Raw genomic sequence first — 19,227 nt, forward strand, 5'->3', positions numbered from 1 at the left:
AAAGCAAATTAACTTTCTTATCCCAAAATCCTTATGGCTTTCAAATTCATGGTTCGAGTGGCATGTTTTATGATTTTTATCAATATGTTAGAAGAAGACCCAAATTACTAATTTGTTGCTTTGTTTTTCCCCTGAAAAGATGTTGTCATAGTTAGGCTATATATATTTGCATATATTGCTCGAAGGTTTGCTCAAAATTATATCTTTGAGGTACTTAATCGTTGCCAGGTTTGCTTTCCTTGAGGTTCAGAGATCATCAATGCTCATCTTCTTTAAACACGGAAGATGATGTAAATATTGCTTCTCTCATAAACACACGCAGCATTGAGCAATTAATGGAAGTGCAGAAATATTTTTTAGCGTAGACATATATTAACAACACGATACCTTTAGTTGACCTTTAATTATAATTTTATGTACACAAATAAAATCTCAGGGTGAACACTATCCGAATTATTTTCTACCTGTTTGAAAGAAGTATGGAGAGAAAAGCTCACAAAAAAAATATGTTAAGGGGTGATATGTTAGGAGCTGGTCAAGGGATGAACTAATATTTCAGCAATATTACCATAATACCATCAGTGATCTGACGGAAAGCTATTTTAGGCTTTCCATTAATGTCGATCAATTTGCAGCCCATATGTACAGTGATAGTGTGGAAAGAAGAATATTTTGGCTTAGTGAGGATGGTTTCAAACATTTCATATCAAGCCAGTGGGAGGTCTTACCTTGTGTTGTAAGAAGATCCTCCAGTGCTCCATTGGTGGTGGATGAAATATTCACATCCAAATGCAATCTCCTAGTTTTAAAGATTCATTCCCTGCTGTTCTCTCTTCTGTCCTTCAAGATCTAAGTTCCTGCTTGCCTATTGATTCCGATGAAGCACTGGAAGATTTTTACTGATTCGAGGAAGGGAAAACATCCGAGGACATGACTGGGATAGACAGGGATAAAAGATATATTTGCTGTATAGGGATGGCGGAAAGTGTTTTCATGGATATCAAATTGAAGTTCTGCAATACGACGATGTTACTGCAAACTATAAGAAATTTGAATGGAAAGTATAAGGAGGTTAGAAAGCAGTATATGAAAGGAATGTTGTCTCGACAAACTGTATGATTGCATCTGCATATTGAACGATTTTCTCAATTCAATTTGTTTCCTTCAAATTAGAATTCATTACATTTCTAGGCTTCATTGCAATGCTTACATGAGAAATTACTGTATAAATTAAGTGAATAAAAATTCTATGGCATAGGATGTTTGGGGATTGGAGTTGGATGAGTAGCGACCCCATGGTAATCTATGTGGTAATCAACTGTCTGATCATTATCATCATCCATATTTTCTTCCCATATTGATTCATCAAGTACCTCCTGCATAGTGCATGCACACCATGATCAATTTCCTTAATTGTTTCAGGAGGCATAATAAGATGAAATGTGCAGGCTTAGTCTTCATTGTTTGTATTGCAGAAATAATGACTTTTCTCTATGTGGAAATAAGTTAATACTTATAGACTAGTAGGAAAATTTTTAAAATGCAATTGAACTGACGTTTAATTAATTATTGTTGTTTGGGTAGGGAGTTTACGTGTGAGCCCCATGCCCCATCATTTTCTGTTGCTGACTTGCTTCCAACACTCACCGCCATGGATGAACCGAGGGGCAAATGGGAAGTGACAGTCTCTTTGAATTTTGAAATTTTCATATAATTCAATATAAATTATATTACTATTGATAATCTAATTTTATAATTCGTTTTTTTTAGACCCACCAACTCAAATCTCCTCCATCACCATCTGTCTTTGATTTCTTGGTTATACGTTAATCCAAGAGTGCTTGTGGTTGAACATGGTTATTACGTGAAGAGGGAAAAGGGCAGTGAAAGGAGGGGGTAAGGGACCAATGGGGTGAAATGGAGCAGAAACGAGAAGAAATGGGTTCACGTGAAACAAAACAACTCACCTTGAGGCCTTATCCATGCTTTGTCTTCACCAATAATGACTAAAGTCTCCTGTGGGAATCTCTTTACATTTTCTTTTACTTAAAATTTTAAAATCATTCTCAACAACCTCCAACCTCCCATCATTATCCATTAATCAAGTAGTGTTTTACTATACTCCAATGAAAATACAATACTACAGGTCTAAAACGAAGAAAGATCACCGTGAACACTTTCTTTTGACAGTTTTCTTTTAATGTACTGAATAAGTCTTTTTGTCTTTCTTGATGATTTAATTTCACATCTTCTGAAAATTAACTAAATTCAAGCAATTGGTTTCACTCAGAGAGAAGCAGGCCTGTAAATGAACCATGCTAAAAGAAACTATAGCCCTCGAGTCAATGTTCATTTACCTCTTAATTGTTTGTGTTCGGTGTTTTAAATTGAATTTTAATAAAACTAACTGTTTCGAACCTAAAAACTAAACAAACATATTTACGAGTTTAATTCATTTCATAAACAAACCTTAAAATCTTGTTCATGATAAACACACCATTGCTCAATCATTAGTTTTCCTAAAGTAATATGCACATCCGGATGCATGCAAGCTCACGAACAATACTCAACACAGTAAGCTCCATAAATTCTTTATCCATGGATTAAGCTTCCTGAAATCACTTATATACAACAAATTATTATCAAGTTGGAAACATGTGTACTTGCAGTTTCAGTCAATGAAACAACAATCAAAACTGTCTCACCTGAAGCCCAACTTCTGGAAGTGAATGATGTTGTTTCCTTGGGCTTGAAGGGACACTCCTGAACTTGGGGACGACAACCTTGAAATTTGGCAAAAATATCATGTAGAGTATGGCCAAAATAATGGGTGCCGCAACAAGCCATCCCAACAACTGCAGCAATTTCCATAAGATGATTTTCAAATTTAATTCCATATTGATAAGACAAGTCTCAAATAATGAACAATCACAAAAAGTCCCAAATGCCATCTTTTGATAAAATTACATCACCTTAAGCATACAGGATAAAAACCTTTCCACTTCAGACTATACTAATGTCAAGTTGAAGAACAGAGTAGATTGTTTAAAACTACAGTAAAACAGAATGGGGGAATGAATTATACTATCGGATAAATTGTCTATAGGTTCATAGTTTTTGGACTCTTCAGCATTAAAGCTGATGTCACGGTGGAGATAAGAGATATGGAAGCAATTATAGAATACCCTGGAGAATTACATCTGTGTTTAATGCAGAGTATCTAGAAGGAAATGAATAAACATTCTTTCTAAAAATGGGAAATAACCTAAGCAAGCACAAACTTAAAATAATGTTCTAAACGAAAAGATACTTTACAATCTGTATAGATTCAGCCTTTCTTCAAAGTTTCCTCTCTCTCTCTCTCTCTCTAGACTTTCAAATCATAAAGTTTTCAGTTTTTTCTTGTACAATTTGTCCACATAGGATAAACCTTTGCATTATTTATTGATATATCTTCATAACAATATTAGTATCATCTTTATGAGATTAATGACACATTGGAACATGAACTATGATCTATTATTCAATTTGGTACCAAAAGTTTGAATATTGGCAATTAGATACACAATCTTTGCCTCAGTTAAATAGCTTGCACCTTTAAGATAACTCTGTTAATCAAGATTTAGAAAAGAACAGCAGATGTGAGGGTGCGCAAATCTTAACTCCTATTTATAGTTCTTGACATGTAACCCCATTTGTATAACAGAGTTTGTAAGCTGTTCAGTCTACAACAGGGAATAAAAGTTGAAGTACTTAATTGCAAAGTTATTTTTCTTCAAATATCAAATTGATAATTTCATTATAATTCAAGTAGCAAATATGTAAGTGGCCCTTTTTTATATTATGCCGGGAGAGGAAACCATTGACAGCAAATATCTTTAAAGTTCTTACATAGAAATGAACAAGTATGCAAGCTAGTTCATCTCTATTTCTAGATGATGTTATGATACATGCCCCATAGATAATATTTGATTTTCTATCAACGAGATCAGAGATAGATGAAGGCATAGTAAAATGTCTGTAAGCAAATTTCCATTCAAACAAGTTGCAAAAGAAAAAATCAATTTTCACATAGACACGCAAATCTAGATGAAGAAATTAAAATGTTAAGGTAAAGTTGAGCAAAAAACAAATTCAGATGACTAATCGATTCAACACTAATTCATGATTGCTACCATTATCCAAACACCATTAGAATAAAGTAGGGTTCTTGGGGAAATCCTCATCACCAAAATTTCAAGCTTCTAAGCTCAATTTGATTCAATCAACAGTTTAATATTTCAATCCTATCAAAATTGACATCTCTATCTACCATAATATGAAAACCAAATCTATAAGATGAAATCAAATAAAGTTCAAGGAGGAACAAGCATATGATCAAAAGAAAAGTTAAACAAGTTACGAGCAGAAAATGAATACTTACAGCACGGGCAATACTAAAGAGGAGCTCACTCGAAGCTTGGCCAGACAAAACTTTCTTCAAAGCATTAGAAGTTAGGGGAAATGAGGTCCACCCGATAACATTTCACCAAAGCGAAGGAAGGGCACCACCAGACTAGACGACAAGGTAGATCCAACCACGGATAAAACAAAGTGAAATGAAGGTAAATTTGCACTCCGAAAAGGAGGGCAAAAGGCTAAAAAAAATAGAATGAAAACAGAAGAAGTAATCACCTCAACTCGATCGGAGTAGCCAAGAAGTTAGCAAGCATGACAGTTGGAGAGTGGCAGTGAGATCCCAACAACGCTATTGCCATCCCACAAAGCAAGACTGTAACCCCTGCAGTATAAACCAATCAAAAGAAAAGCAAAGAAATAACAAAAAAGAAAGAAAGAAAGAAAAGGAAACATTACCGCATATTGGGAAAATTCCCAAAGTAATTCCCAGCGCTGCAGAGAATGCCAACTGCCTGGGTTCTGCTCCCCTGTAATAGGAAACCAATCAGATTTATTGATAAAATATATGAATGAAATTTGGAGCTGTAGCTTACTTGAGGAGGATCTGGAGAAGAGGATCCACGATCTTTTTGTTGAACCAAACCTTCATTGCCATAATGATAGAAAAACTGGAAATCTTTGATTAGATTTTGCAAAAATTGCTTCTCTCCTATACCTGATTTGAGACTGACTAACAAATTTATTTATTTTTTTAATCTTCAAATAATATTAATTTCAGTGGGGGGAAATAAATACTGGAAAATAGGTAGAGGAAGAGAGCAATGAATGAACCGTTTCCCCCTTACCATAATTTATACGAGAGAGGCGCATTTGATGTGAGTGAAGTGCGATTAATTTAAGTTAGTGAAAATAGAAGTAAATTTGGGTTATAATTTGATTTAGTGAAAAAATAATTTATAATAATGTTTTAATGTTTAATTAATATTAAGTATTTTTAGTTAATAGTTTACTTTTTTATTAATTTTGTATTACATAATACTTTATTAAATTTTATAAATAATTTAATTTTGAATAAAACTGAATGTATTTAACTTTCTTTTGTCAAGTTAAAAAAATAATATAAAATAATTGAATTTAAATTATCTTAATGGTTAAAGAGATAATTATTATTCTTAGAGATTCAAGGTTCAAACATTAAATATTACAAGGATAATAAATTATTAATGTTAAATTATTAAAAACATTTAAAATAAATACTACCATCTAATCATTGGTAATTAATAAAAAAAAACAACAAAATAAATTATAGAAATGAATTCCCGTTGTGATTGTATGAAATTATATAGTACTGTAAAAATTTGGTTGCGCCCTTTAGATGGTTACGTGCAACAGAGGTAATGAAAAGAACCAATAAAAGGAATCATTTTAGTTAATTGCACCATACTCTTTAAATTATAATTTTTATTTTAAATTTAATTTAGAATTATAAATTTTAATTTTTTCTCATTTTTTAATATTTTAAATTTATATTCAAATTATGACTTTTATTTCAAATTAACCCTTATATTTTTTAACATTTTAATTTAATCTTTAAACTATCAATAAATAATAGCCGCGTCCTCTTCCAATAATATTATTTTAAAAAGTATAAATTATCATGTGAATATTGATCTACGTTATGTAATAGTATAACGTATCATAAATGATTATTAATATTATATTAAAATCATTATTTAAAAAGGTAGTATTATGCATTTTAATTAAGTCTATTAGAAGTCTAAATATTATATCTAAAAAGTTTATTTTAATTCTTCTACTATAAAAAAATATTTTAGTCCTTTTACTAAATTTAAAATTTTATTTTGATTCATCCACTACAAAAATAAATATTATAGTCATGTTTTAAAAGTCAAAATTTGGTTCAAAATCCTAAAATTATTGTTAATTGACTTAAATATTATATTTTAAATAAAAATATATAAAATAAGTTCTTAGAATAAATCCTATTTTTTGATATTATTTTATTTTATTTAAAGATGTTATTCATTATAATATATTTTTTATAATGGAATAAATCCTAAAAAGATGTTATGCACGTGATTAAATAGTGTCGACAAATGTCATATAGATGGACCCTCAAAAGAGAGTTGAAATCAATAAAGTCAAGCACGATTAGTTTACGCAGTGTACAGAAATATCTTCATCACATCAAATACTTGGAAAATGAAGAAGAATGTTCATCGTGTCAAAGAAAAACCTTCTTCAAGGCATTGTGTTCTTTTATCTTGCATGGTACGTTGAAGTAAACTGGGGTTGCTAGTGACAATGGCATCCGTGTGCGCATGCAACATCCTCGTCATGGAATCGGCATCGTCGACAGTCCAGGCATATACCTTCTTCTCTCTCCTGTCGAAGACCATAACAGATCGAGCAATGGATCAAATTTGCATAACTGAATACACATCAATTACACCAATAACCAGCTCAAAATGAGTTTCGTACCCATGCAGAGTCTTAACCAATCTTTCATCGATCAATTGATGGTATACGCCAGTTACCTTGGCCCCTTTCATTCTAAATAAGCTACATCGAGCCCCAGTATGGGGATCCACCATTATAATGTAGCCTACCTGTGAGTTCATCCACAAACCGGTCAAATGCATAGAAAGAGTTGTTATCGTCAAAACTTCAACAACTTATACAGTATAGACTTAGTTATCGAGTTCAAGAATTATAATACAGAATAGATATTTTTCTAAAATCCAAAGAACGGATCCTGCAAGAACAAGTCGGACATTCTGTAATTTCACAAAGAAACGACATGAAACACAATATGGCAACACAAAATTCCGGGTCTAGTATTAGATATTGAAGAGTTTATTTTTTCAGAATCGAAAATCTATGAGAACTTTAAACAACACGGGTGAATCGATCAGTGAAAAGGAAGGAAAAAGGAAAACAAAAGCAGAAGAGAAGGGAAAAAAATTTTGAGGTCACATATGTGAAAGGACAAGTTGCACAGGATAAAGAGGTCTTTGGGTTTCACCATGGCAGCTGGAATCCCGGTTTGAAACAACTGGTCTGATTTCTTGGTAAGCCGGATTTTGAATGAGTTGGAAGGAATAGTCAAATCAAATCAGTTACAAATATGACTGTATTGAAGCATGTGATAGTTTGCCAATCCACTCGGAAAGAATTTTCATTACCCATAGAAAGTTACTATTATACACTCCACAATCTTGCTCGAATTATGTAAGATAGCCATTCATAAGACATCGCAAGAACCCTTCCAATAGTAGTAACTTCTCTAGGGGGGAAAATCCAAAATAGCTCAGAACAGTATAATTCTTCTCACCATAAGATCCGATGAGAGTTTGATTATGTCCCTCACTAAACTGTCGCTTTTAGCCCAAACGAGGCAATTCTTACACCGCATCTTCTCAACCTGAAAATTTTTATAATAGAACTTTAAAGCAAAATGTTTTTGAATTAAAAAAGCCTGTTGGATAAAACAGTAAAATACTTCAAGCATTGTCTACTAAAAGAATATACTTAAATTTATTTGAAATTTTCAATTCATCTTTTCTATCGATATAGACCGATACAGTCCCACAGTTTTCTCAATCAACTTTAAAGCAGGTAAAACCGTAATATTCCCATGCATTTCTTTCTAGTAAACCTCATAAGTATTTCAAAGTCCAAATTAATTTGGCAATATTTTCTTGCTCCTTCATATTTAAGTATCAGAGATATCATAAACAATAATAGTCTGTCACAATCACATTGAAAAACTAGTCATGACAGGAGAATAGATAGAAGAAAAATAAGTGCAGTGCATAATGCCTCATTTACACATTTCTAAATCAAAAGTTCCAAGAAATCAAGACAAAGGCAGAAGGGGCAAAATAACTCACAGCAGAAAGAATATCTTTTGCAAGTTCCTTTTCATATAATGGAGGCCCCACCTTGGCATCTAGAATCACCTGCCTAACTGATGCCGTTATAAACTGAATATTAAGATGAACCATAATCAGATATTCATCATTACCTTTTGATAGAATAAACTATCAACAACAGAATCTAGTGTATAGACGAAAAACTATCCTAAACATACCGTCAAAGCCTCTTCAATTGTAGGAATCTTTGAATTACCAGACTGATGATAGACATCAAGTTCTTTTATCTACAAAGCAAAACAAAGAATATCAATCAACATTACTCACCAATATAATTCATACTATCTAGTATCTTAAAAAGCACATATTGCCAAAAAAAAATCAATTGATCAATTAAGACCTCATATACAAAGAATTTTTCACAAGATATATATTGATTCTTCTTGTTCAGACTAAAATATTAGCTGAACGAGCAAGACATTAAAGAAATTAATATTTCCTTGCTTAAGCTCAAAGAAAACACATTTTCTCGAATCCAATATTTTACAAGGAAAACCATAAAAATTTTAATCAGAAATGGGAAGGCATGCCGCAAAATAAACATATTAACAAGATCAAACTGAACAGTCAAATCAGATAGAAAGAAATGACATTATCTTAATTCAGCAATTTATATTTTTTTCTTTTTCTGGTTTGGGCCTCGATCCTTGTTTGTATGACATACATAAAGCACAATAATTAGGTGTCATTAGTTATGAAAGTAAAAATGGATTCTTTAGAACTCAGCAAAACAAGCGAAGAATATATTCAGAAATATTTTCACCTCGTGTGATCTCAAATGTCCAACTTTAGAAGTGCTGTTACCAGATATTCGCTGCAAATCCCTGCCTGTGTAACATAAAAATCAAGTCTCCAAACAGCTGCAATATAAGCTTGCAATAAAAATGCAGGAAGATAGACCAGATTTGTAATCCAACAATACCAAGCAATTATTGCATTAAGTATTACACATTATTTTGTTATTCTGCTAAACCCTTTTAATACTACCCACCCACAAAATGCACTTTCAGATTACTTAAAAAGTCACTTAACTTACTAGTAAATGGTTTTCCTTAACACCTTACTCTAGAAAATCAGCAAAGATGAAAAGAAAAGGAATTACCATTTTTTGAGTTTGCAAAAAGAACAAAGAGTAATAATATTGTAAATAAAGGAACAAATAAAGTAATCCGAAACCTTGGTTCAAACTCCCACCAATATGCAGCAATCTAATAAATCAGAATCAGTACAGATGTAATGAAAAATCCAAGACCATGTCCTGAACTGAATGTATGAATTATGATAGTATTCAACTAATTATTATTCCACCAATTATATGAGACAACACATGAAGATTAACACCAAAAGATTAGAGGACCTGGACTGCGAGGGATGTGGAATATAAATGAAAAGATGTTGCTTACATCTTAAGTGTCAACATTTCAGCAAAAGCACTGGGTTTTTTTTTTAAATATTTCTATATAATTAAGATACATCAAGAAAATTTAAAATCCATATATATTAAACACAGGAGTAAACGGCTAATAAATCAACAAACTGACTGCAGCATTTTTTTAAAATAAAAATGACTACTGAAACCATTCAGGGAAGTAAAGTACACATGAATTAGAAGATCACATAACAGGTACATTGGCCACAAAAATTTTAGTCAGAGAATGAGTGCGACTGGTACAGAGAGAAATAGAGGAAATTTGAAAAAGTTCAGTGCTTCCGGTGAGGAATGGACAGCGTTCATTGATAATCTTAGTAAGAGGGTTTCAAGACGTGTGATATGGGATTTTTTTAGTCCATATGGTCAGATTTTAAGAATATTCATTCCAAGGTTTTTAGAGAAATCAAACTACAAGTCCTCGACGTTTGCTTTTGTCCAATTTGCTAATGAGGAAAGTAGGAAGAGAGCTATCCAGTATGTGAATGGGAAGTGGTTTGATGGGAGGAGAATATACGAAGGGGTTGCTAAGTATCAAAAGGTAAATAGGAAGGAGGATGTTGATGGGAAGAGCACGGTGATGATCAAGTCAAGAAAGCAGGATTCGATTCAGAATGGGGTAAAGGCATAGTCGATGAAAAGCTTCAGGGATGGTAGATCGTATAAGGAAGTTGTGAAGTCTGATGTTATCAGGAGAAGAGAACAAGAGCCAAAGATTAACGTGGAGGGTAGGAAGCGGACAGCTACTGGTGTGAGGAATGTGTGGGAGATGCATATTTCGACTAACGATTCGGAATGGGTTAAACGTTCATTAACAGGTATAATGAAATCATCTTATGAGTACGAGTCGTTAAAAGAATCTTGGGAGTTGGAGGGATTGAGAGTTCAAGTGTCGCGATGGGGATATGCTTGGAAGGCTTGTATCATCACATTTGCCTCGGTTGAGGAATTCTCTTATGTTTGGGAGAATAAGATGGAAGAGCTATCCTCGTGTTTCGATTGGTTAGCTCCGGTATTAAATGAGAATGGAATACCTTTGTCGTTGTGCCAGTTAGAATTGTGTGGTTTGCCTTTACTGTGCTGGAATGAGGCTTTCTTGGAGAAACTTATAGGGAAATGGGGAAGGTTCATTTGTTTCAAGGATGAATCAAAACATAGATATGATCTCTCGTCTGCAAAGGTTTTGCTTAGGGTGGAGAGTCCATTCGATGTTCCTGATTCAATTACAGTAGGCTCTTGTGGTAGATCTTTCAAAGTTAAGATTTCCATGGGGTCTGTGTGATTCAACCGAAGGAGTCGGGGAGGAAGAGGATGAGAAAATTTCAAATAAGTTGAGCAGTGATTATGTCTTTTCTGAAGCAGGGGATGATTGTGTTCCTGCTATGGCAGTTGACAGAGAAGAGCCAGTAGAGCTTTCTAGGCAGAAAGTTATCTCATGGTTGAATAATGGCCATAACAGTGATATGAATGGAGTTAGTGGGGACAGGCTGCATCAAGGAAGTCAAATGCAGAAAACTCTAATTGTGGGCTGTCAGGTTTGTGGAAAGTAGGTCAATCCAAGTGGGAGGTCACGTGGGGCTAGGTCTGGGAGAAAATATTTTAGAAGAGGCCAAATCTGATGACAACGAGGTTGCCTTATCCCGTATTAAGAAAATTAGACCTTCTGGGCCTGCTTATAATATAAAATGGATTGGAGATAAATTCATTCTACAGCCCAATTTCAGTTCAGCTAATTCTATGAATTCTAAAGAAGATGTTGAGCCTAGGCGAGTAACAATAATTTCAGGGGGGGAAGGGAACTGGCGCAAGGGGATAAGAGTGTTGACTTGGTTGTAGAGAAGCCTGTTGGGCATAGGAGTATGCAGGAGGATATTATTTTAGGTCCTAATAGGCAGAATATTTTTTGAAGGGATAAAGTATCAAGTGACCAAGTGGTTGTTTCAAAGAAGAGGAAGGAGGTTTTGGAGGATTACCAGGGCAGTCTTAAGGAGGGTAGTGTTTCTAATTTGAGTGTCAAAGAACGAATGTCGGTCTTAAGAGATGGAACTAGTTCAGGAACAATGGTGGTTGACAGGAATTTAATTAAGGAAAGCAGTTTGGATTCTTCAAATATTCTATTCAGGAATTTTCTCGGGCAAAAAATTCAATGAATCGGAGAAGGTTAAGAATGGCTCCATGTCATTCGGGTAGTGTGTGTTCGGAGGGTGAAGTGGAGGTGAGCTTTTATGATAGAGTTTATAGGAGGGTGATTAATAGTATGGTCAGGGAATCCTTGGAACATGTCAGGGAGGACTCTCAGCCTTCTCAAGAGTATGTTAAAGCCAAAGCCGAAGCTGCAGCTACTAGGGAAGTATGTGAAATGCTATGAATTTCTTTTAAAGGGGGTATCAGATGATAGAAGAAGATATTTTCAGGTTGGAGATGTTGGGGTCTGGAAGGGTTTCGGATTATAGTTTGAGGAGCGATTTGGGTGTTGTATGATATAAATCAAATGTCAAAAGTAAAAATTATCACATGGAATATTAGGGGGCTGGGGAAAACTGAAAAAATCAGAGCAGTGTCAAGATTGGTTTATAGAGAAAAGTCGGTAATTTTTTTGATAAGAATTACAGGCCTCATTAAAAACCCCCTTCTTGACTAAAGGAACTTTTGAGAAAGTTCCTTAATCAGTGAAGAGAGGAAAAGAGTGCCTTAGGATTTATTTCTCAAGAGAACATAGTACATAAGAAACACCCCAGACTGACTAAACACCATAAAAAATACAGACCAATTATCACAACCAGTCTGCCCCTATACAATAGCGAAACTACCACATCCCCTACAACCACAATAACCCAAACCCCTGAATGACCTCTAAAACTATGATGTGTGTCAGCCAATCCCTGTTTCGCTAAGGTATCAGCCTCACAATTACAATTCCTCGGAATATGTCTAATAATGATCGCCCTCTCCGAATGATCAGAAATTTAAAGCATGATGAGTGAGAAAGTTAGTGAGAGAGTGAGAGTGGCGCATGGTATTGGTTCTTCAGACAGAGGCGGAGCACTGCCTGGCGAAGGAGTATGGGTAGCTTTCATTGATAATCTTAGCAGGAGAGTTCATAGAAGTGTTTTATGGGAGGTTTTAGTTATTTCGCAAGGTGATTAAAGTATTCATTCCGTTCGTTAATAGTAGGCCAAAGTACAAGGACTACACATTCGCCTTTGTGCATTTTGCAAGTGAGGAGGGACTGTTCAAGGCAATGGATAGGATGAATAACGTGTGGTAGACGGTAGGAGAATATCGGTGTCGATTGCAAATATCAGAAGAGGGCGTTCAGAGAGGCCGTGAGCAAGTTCCTGGAGCGGGGTCAGGAGTGGAAAGAGAAAGGAGTCGAGTGGGAAGAGACCAATAAGCCTTGTTGAGACTAGGAAGAGGGAGTTGCTTAGTAATTTTCACGATGGAAGATCTTACAAGGAGGCGGTAGTGGGAAGGGATATTAAGGAGAACCAGCAGAGGAATAGTGGTTGCGATGTGAAGGGGGGTAAGAAGACTTTGGATGTGCATATTCCATTGGAAGAAAGAACTTGGTTAAGATCATCTCTAACTGGTATATGTAAGCATATTTTCGAGGTGGAGCTTGTGCAAAGAAGTCTAAGGACTGAGGGCTTCAAGGTCAAGGTGGTAAGGTGGGGTTTTGCGAAAAATGCCTGTCTGATTGTCTTTCAGTCGGTGGAAGAGAAAACAGCAGCGGTGAAGGATAAATGGGAGGCACTGTCTTTTTGGTTCGAAAGGCTCGAGCCTGTTATGGAGGAGAAGGGTGTTCCTTTATCTTTCTGTGCAGTGTCTTTGATGGGTGTCCCTGAACTGTTGGTCAGTTCCCTTCTTCTCTAGCTTAGCAGAGAGATGGGGCAAGTTAGTAAAGATTCAGGAGCAAACTGCTCAAAGAACGGATTGCAGGGTGGCTCAATTGTTGATAAGTGGAAAGTCCATTTGATATTCCGTCCCAGGTATCATTAATATATATGGCAGATCATTTATTATTAAAATCAAAGTGGAAGGATGTGATGAGTTTTTTCCGGAGCTGGATGATGGAGTGGAGGAAGCTGGTTCTGTGGAAGGACGAGTCGACCCGGGGGAAGAAACTCATTCGGAAGGGAACATAGGAGATGATAGAGAAGTTGCAAGGACAGTTGAATTTTCAGCCGATGTCAGGAGCCTTTCATGGGGTTGACACGCTGTTTGATGGCAATTTGAATTTAAAAGTGGAAGTCAATGATATTACAGGGACTGTCCAGACTGAGCAGGGGACAGTACTAGGTAAGGTTAAAAGTAGGAAGAACGTGTCAGAAACCTTCTCTGCTGAGAGAAAAAGGTTGTGTAGTTTGGGAGGTGAATCCTCGGGGCAAGATAAAGGTGGTAAAGACTGGGGATTTACCCCAAAACGGGCATATGTGGGGTTGGGCCTGAGAGAGGGTATATTTCTTCAGCCCAAGGTTGTCCTGTGGAGAATGAAAATATTTTCCAGGACCAAACTCTTTTCCAAACATATGTGGAAAATAATAATTTCATGGGGGAGGGGTGAAGGAAAACACAAGGAATTGGAAGAGTGGGCTAAGGGTGGTAAAGAACGTAAATCTAAAAGGCTGTTAGCAATCCAAATGGGGAGAGGTGTAAGAGATGAGAGTGGGATATCAGGTTTCGAAGGATTGTCAATTAGTAATAATTCTGAAGGTGTGAGGGGTGTGGACGTATTGATAGGGTTACAGAAGGTCGAAAACAAGAAGAGTATGGCTATGTTCAGAAAAGAGCCATAAGCAGTCAAAACAGCTGGTTCTTCATAATTTTAAGCAACTTTCTTCAGTGGCAGAGGATAGCGGCCAAGGCAAGATGTAACAGGTTTCTGGGCAAATCCAGAATACTTCTACGGGGCATATGAAGAGCGTTCTTCTCCAACCAGGGGGGCAGACCCTCTATTATTTCAAAAAAGTCGAAGATTGTACAAAAGAGAGAAGAGCTTAATTGCAAGATGCTTTGGCAAGTGCAGAAGTTCTACAGTCTATTCTCGGTCCTTCTCTAAAGTTTTGGAGGAAGCATTGTCTACTTGGGAAGTTGTCAGTTAGGCATTTCTTTTAAGGAAGGGAGGGAGGCTTTCATGGATAAAATTAGAATGATGGAGGAAGGAGCAGGGGGGGTAATGAAGCAGGTCAGTGACCAGTTGCTGTGTCATGCAGGTTTCGGTAGGAAATGCATATGATGGAGTGCAATCTTATTTCGTGGAATGTTAGGGGATTAGTAGGAGAAAAATTAGAGGTGTCGAGACTTGTTAATAAGATTAAACCGGTTATATTGTTTGTACAGGACTAAACTAAATAAAAGTCAGAAGGGATTGAAGAGGAAGTTAGGAGGAAAGCTATTAAGGAGCAAGTATTCAGCCAGCGATGGTCTGCTGGTGGACTGATGTGTTTTGTGGATGATGATGTTTTTGAGGTAAATGACGTGGCCAACCATAGTAGATTCCAGATGCTAAAAGGAAGGTTCAAGGTGTCTAAGACGGAGGTGTTTTTATCAATGTATATGGCATTCGGTTGAGGATCGGTTGAACATGCTTATGCTTAGAAACAGATGAGAGATTGGTGCCTCTCAAACTGGCATTCAATGGGCCTGCTTAGGAATTTCTTACAAAATTCGAATCTAATTGACCTCCCTTTGGTAGGTGGCACCTTCACATGGGGAAATAGAGAGGTTACCACATGGGTTAGGCTGGATCGTTTCTTGTTGAGCAGCACTTCTTAATTGCTTCCCCAAGGTGGTTCAGAAACTTCTCCCTAGATCTCTTTCTGATCACAACCCGATTCTATGGCGGAAGATGGGAAGAATTGGGGACCGAAACCATTTCGGTTTTTCAACTATTTGAGAGGAGGATGGCTTTTGTATATGGTTCAAATGTAGTGTCAGATCAGGCCAACGATAGAGGGGGAAGCAGAATGTTCATTTATTAAAGGAACCAAAAACTTATCAAGGAATGGCCAATCAGAAGTAAACAGGGGATATCGAGGCTATTACTGGGTTAGAGAGTAAATTTATGATCTGGAAATAAGGCACAAAGCAGTGATTATCTTCTTCGGACTGGGAACAGCTTCTATCTTCCAGAAATGAGCTATGGAAATGTTTAGAATCGAGGAAAGTATTTGGGCTTCAATGTCGAGACAGAAATGGATTAAAGACGGAGACAGGACACTAGTTCTTCCACCTATGTCTGTTAACAGAAACAGATTCAACTCTATTTCGGAATTGAAAGTGGGAGGGGGAGGTGTTGACAGACCCAGAAGCAATAAAAGTTGATGTCTCTCAGTTCTTCAAGAAAGCATATAATTCCAGAGATTTTCTAGAGGTAGACAACTTGAACCTGAATTTTGACATATTGAGAGAAGAGCAAAGGAAGGGCCTCGGGTTATTTTTTCAGAAGAGGAAGTAAAGGAGGCCATTTTTTCCTCGGATAGCTCTAAAGCCCCTGATGGTTTTACAATGGGGTTTTATAAGAAAGTTTGGCCAATTATAAAAGGAAATCTTATGAAGTTTATGGAGGACTTTTACTATGGAAGAAAATGGGATCATGGAGTCAATCATGCGTTCATTTCTCTGATTCCAAGAAAGGCAATCCGGAATGTATTGAAGATTACAGACCTATAAGTCTAGTCGGCAGTCTCTATAAAATCGTCTCCAAGGTTTTAGCAAGGAGATTAGTTTCGGTGATCCAAGATATTGTGAGCCCTTCACAGTTTGCATTCATTCCGGGGAGACAATTACAAGATTGTGCTTTTTGCAATGAAAGTATAGATAGTTGGCGGAAGCGAGGGCTGAAAGGGGTGGTTTTCAAAGCTGATTTTCAGAGGGCTTATGACACGGTTGAATGGCCAATTATTTTAAGATTACTGAGAGTCATGGGTTTCGGGAGAGATGGGTTTCCTGGATAGAATGTTGCCTCTCTACGGCGTCGATATCGGTATTAGTGAACGGTTCACCTACAGAGAAGTTCTCGATGGCCAAAGGATTGAGACAAGGATGTAGTTTGTCTCCTCTATTGTTTAACTAGTGGGGGAGCTGTTAAATCGTATGTTGAGGAAAGCAGCGGATGTGGGATTTTTTCAGGGCTTCACTTTTGGAAGGTCGGGTGCCCTCAGTCTAACTCACCTACAGTTTGCGGATGACTTGATTGTGTTTTGCCGAGACTCAACTTCCTACTCCTCAATATTAAAAGAGTCCTGAGAACTTTAGCATAATGACTGGTCTCCATTTGAATATGTCGAAGAGTAGTCTGTATGGAATCAATGTGGAGGGCGAGGTATTGAATGAATGGGCTAAGGAGATTGGTTGTGCTGTTGGGTTTTCCAGTAATGTATCTAGGGTTACCAGTAGGTGCAAAAAGGAACTCAGAGGCTCTTTGGGAGCCAGTCATACACAGTTTTAACAAGAAACTAGCCGGATGGAAAGCTTCACTTTCTATGGCGGGGAGATTAGTGTTGATCAAATCAGTTTTATCCTCCCTGCCAATTTTTTCCTCTATTTTCAGAATTCCGAGTAAGGTCTACAGGAAACTAAATTCTATTATGGCAAACTTTCTGTGGGGGGAGGGTTCTTCAAAAAGCAGAATTCACTGGGTGAATTGAAAAAGGGTGTGTCTTTCCGTAGAGGAGGGTGGGCTGGGAGTCTTGGATTTGAATTTTGCTAACAGAGTACTACTAGGCAAATGGGTATGGAAATTCGCTAATGAGAAAGACTCACTATGGAAGAACTGATTGCAGTATACACAATGCGAGTACTATGTCTTTAGACCTTAACAAGGTAATCTCTCCTTCGGATTCTTGGATATGGAAGGGGATTACAAGAAATTACTTGGCAGAGGATGCAATTGGAAATGGTTTAAGATCTCACTCGAAGATACAAGTAGGTAAAGGAAAGTCGATTGTATTTTGGCATGATGTGTGGCTAAATGAGGAATCCTTGAAAGGTCAATTTCCGAGAATATATGCTCTATCCAACAATAGGTGGGGAAAAGTTTCAGAGTTTGGAAGTATAATAGGCAATAAGTGGATTTGGAACATTCAAACGAGAAGGAATATCTGTGACTGGGAGATGGAGCACTGGATTTGACTGATGACACTATTGGAGAACGTGGGGCTATCGGAATCGGTGGATGATTTTTTGGCGTGGTCGGGAAAGGGTCATGGATTGTTTACGGCTAAAGCCTGCAGGTTGACACTTTCTTCTAACTCAGGGGGCAGTCTCACTTGGAAGAAATTCGTTTGGTCAGGTTTGGCCCCACCGAGAGTCGAAACTTTCCTATGGCAGGTTTCCCATCGAAGACTGGCAGTCAGATCGGAGCTGATAAAAAGGGGTGTTACGTTGGAGGAGGTGTCTTGCCCGTTATGTGCTAAGCAAGAGGAAACAGTTCAGCATTTGTTTATCTCGTGTCAGGTTGCATGGGATTTATGGAGCAGTTTCTGGAGGTTATGGGGAGTTTCGGCAGTTTTACCTAATGATCCAGCCTCTCTGTTGTGTTCCTGGTCGGACTTAAGGCCAAAGTCATTAATATGGTCCTTTATACCGGGGGTAGTTCTTTGGTCATTATGGAAGGCTAGAAATTCGGTGGTTTTTGATGATGGGAAACTGGACAAACCTAATCTTTTCTTCATTTGCAGATTTAGGTTGGTTAAGTGGTTCCTTGCTAAATACCCAAATGATTTCATTCAGGTTGATTCTCTTGTTGGAGACCCGTCGCTTGCAGACAAGCACCAGACAAGCCACCATAAAAGGGTGAAGGTTCAGGAATGGCTTCCTCCTCCACTACATTTTTTCAAAGATTGATGGGGCGGTTAGTGGGGACGGCCTGTTGGGGGGAATCGGGGGTATTCTAAGGGACTCGGAAAGCAAAATCCTTGGGTCTTTCTCACTTGCTGTTGGTCCATGTCCTCCTCCACTTGCTGATGAAAGCAATAGAGAAAGGCATTGAATTTTTTCTATCGTCGATGGGTGACTCAAGGAAGGTTAATTATTGAGTGATTGTAAGACAGTGGTGGATTGGATCTTACAACCGATTTCTCTCCTCCTTTCCTTAGGTTAATGGTTCTAAAAATTGCGTCCTTAATCTCGAGAGGGCGATCATTATTAGACATATTCCGAGGAATTGTAATTGTGAGGCTGATGACCTTAGCGAAACAGGGGATTGGCTGATCACACATCAGTTTTAGAGGTCATTCAGTGGGGTTTTGGGTTATTGTGGTTGTAGGGGATGTGGTAGTTTCGCTATTGTATAGGGGCAGACTGGTTGTGATAATTGGTCTGTATTTTTTTATGGTGTTTAGTCAGTCTGTGGGGTGTTTCTTATGTACTATGTTCTCTTGAGAAATAAATCCTAAGGCACTCTTTTCCTCTCTTCACTGATTAAGGAACTTTCTCAAGTTC

The 19,227-nt window shown here is 37.0% G+C and overlaps 3 protein-coding genes and 1 pseudogene across 3 annotated transcripts; 2 read left to right on the plus strand and 2 right to left on the minus strand.

The window, feature by feature from the left end:
* Positions 1 to 2,438: 2,438 nt before the first annotated feature.
* LOC120121310 lies at positions 2,439 to 11,578 on the minus strand (annotated as a pseudogene).
* LOC120121325 (glycerophosphodiester phosphodiesterase GDPD4-like) lies at positions 6,589 to 9,306 on the minus strand. Its single transcript, XM_039140713.1, has 7 exons — positions 9,303 to 9,306; positions 9,118 to 9,182; positions 8,513 to 8,581; positions 8,313 to 8,405; positions 7,754 to 7,843; positions 6,901 to 7,028; positions 6,589 to 6,804 (listed from the first exon to the last, which is right to left on the minus strand). Exons 1-7 carry the CDS (start codon positions 9,304 to 9,306, stop codon positions 6,636 to 6,638), a joined length of 618 nt encoding a protein of 205 aa, XP_038996644.1. The 3' UTR covers positions 6,589 to 6,635.
* LOC120121326 (organelle RRM domain-containing protein 6, chloroplastic-like) lies at positions 10,010 to 10,414 on the plus strand. The gene has a single exon (XM_039140714.1). The coding sequence runs from the start codon at positions 10,010 to 10,012 to the stop codon at positions 10,412 to 10,414; it is 405 nt and encodes a 134-aa protein (XP_038996645.1).
* A 6,341-nt stretch (positions 11,579 to 17,919) lies between the features above and the next one.
* On the plus strand, positions 17,920 to 18,630 carry LOC120121327. Its single transcript, XM_039140715.1, has one exon. It carries the CDS (start codon positions 17,920 to 17,922, stop codon positions 18,628 to 18,630), a length of 711 nt encoding a protein of 236 aa, XP_038996646.1.
* The last annotated feature ends 597 nt before the right edge of the window (positions 18,631 to 19,227 follow it).

This window comes from Hibiscus syriacus, unplaced genomic scaffold, assembly GCF_006381635.1.
Source record: "Hibiscus syriacus cultivar Baekdansim isolate YM2019G1 unplaced genomic scaffold, ASM638163v2 tig00110370_pilon, whole genome shotgun sequence".
NCBI lineage: Eukaryota > Viridiplantae > Streptophyta > Magnoliopsida > Malvales > Malvaceae > Hibiscus > Hibiscus syriacus.

Excerpts from the sequence above, each read along its gene's own strand:
- LOC120121325 (XM_039140713.1), bottom strand. Across the intron at positions 8,406-8,512 it reads CAATTGAAGAGGCTTTGACG|TTTATAACGGCATCAGTTAG; the intron begins GTATGTTTAGGA and ends CTTAATATTCAG. Across the intron at positions 7,844-8,312 it reads CAAAAGATATTCTTTCTGCT|GTTGAGAAGATGCGGTGTAA; the intron begins GTGAGTTATTTT and ends AAAAATTTTCAG.
- LOC120121326 (XM_039140714.1), top strand. The coding sequence starts at position 10,010 with ATGAGTGCGACTGGTACAGAGAGAAATAGAGGAAATTTGAAAAAGTTC.
- LOC120121327 (XM_039140715.1), top strand. The coding sequence starts at position 17,920 with ATGACACTATTGGAGAACGTGGGGCTATCGGAATCGGTGGATGATTTT.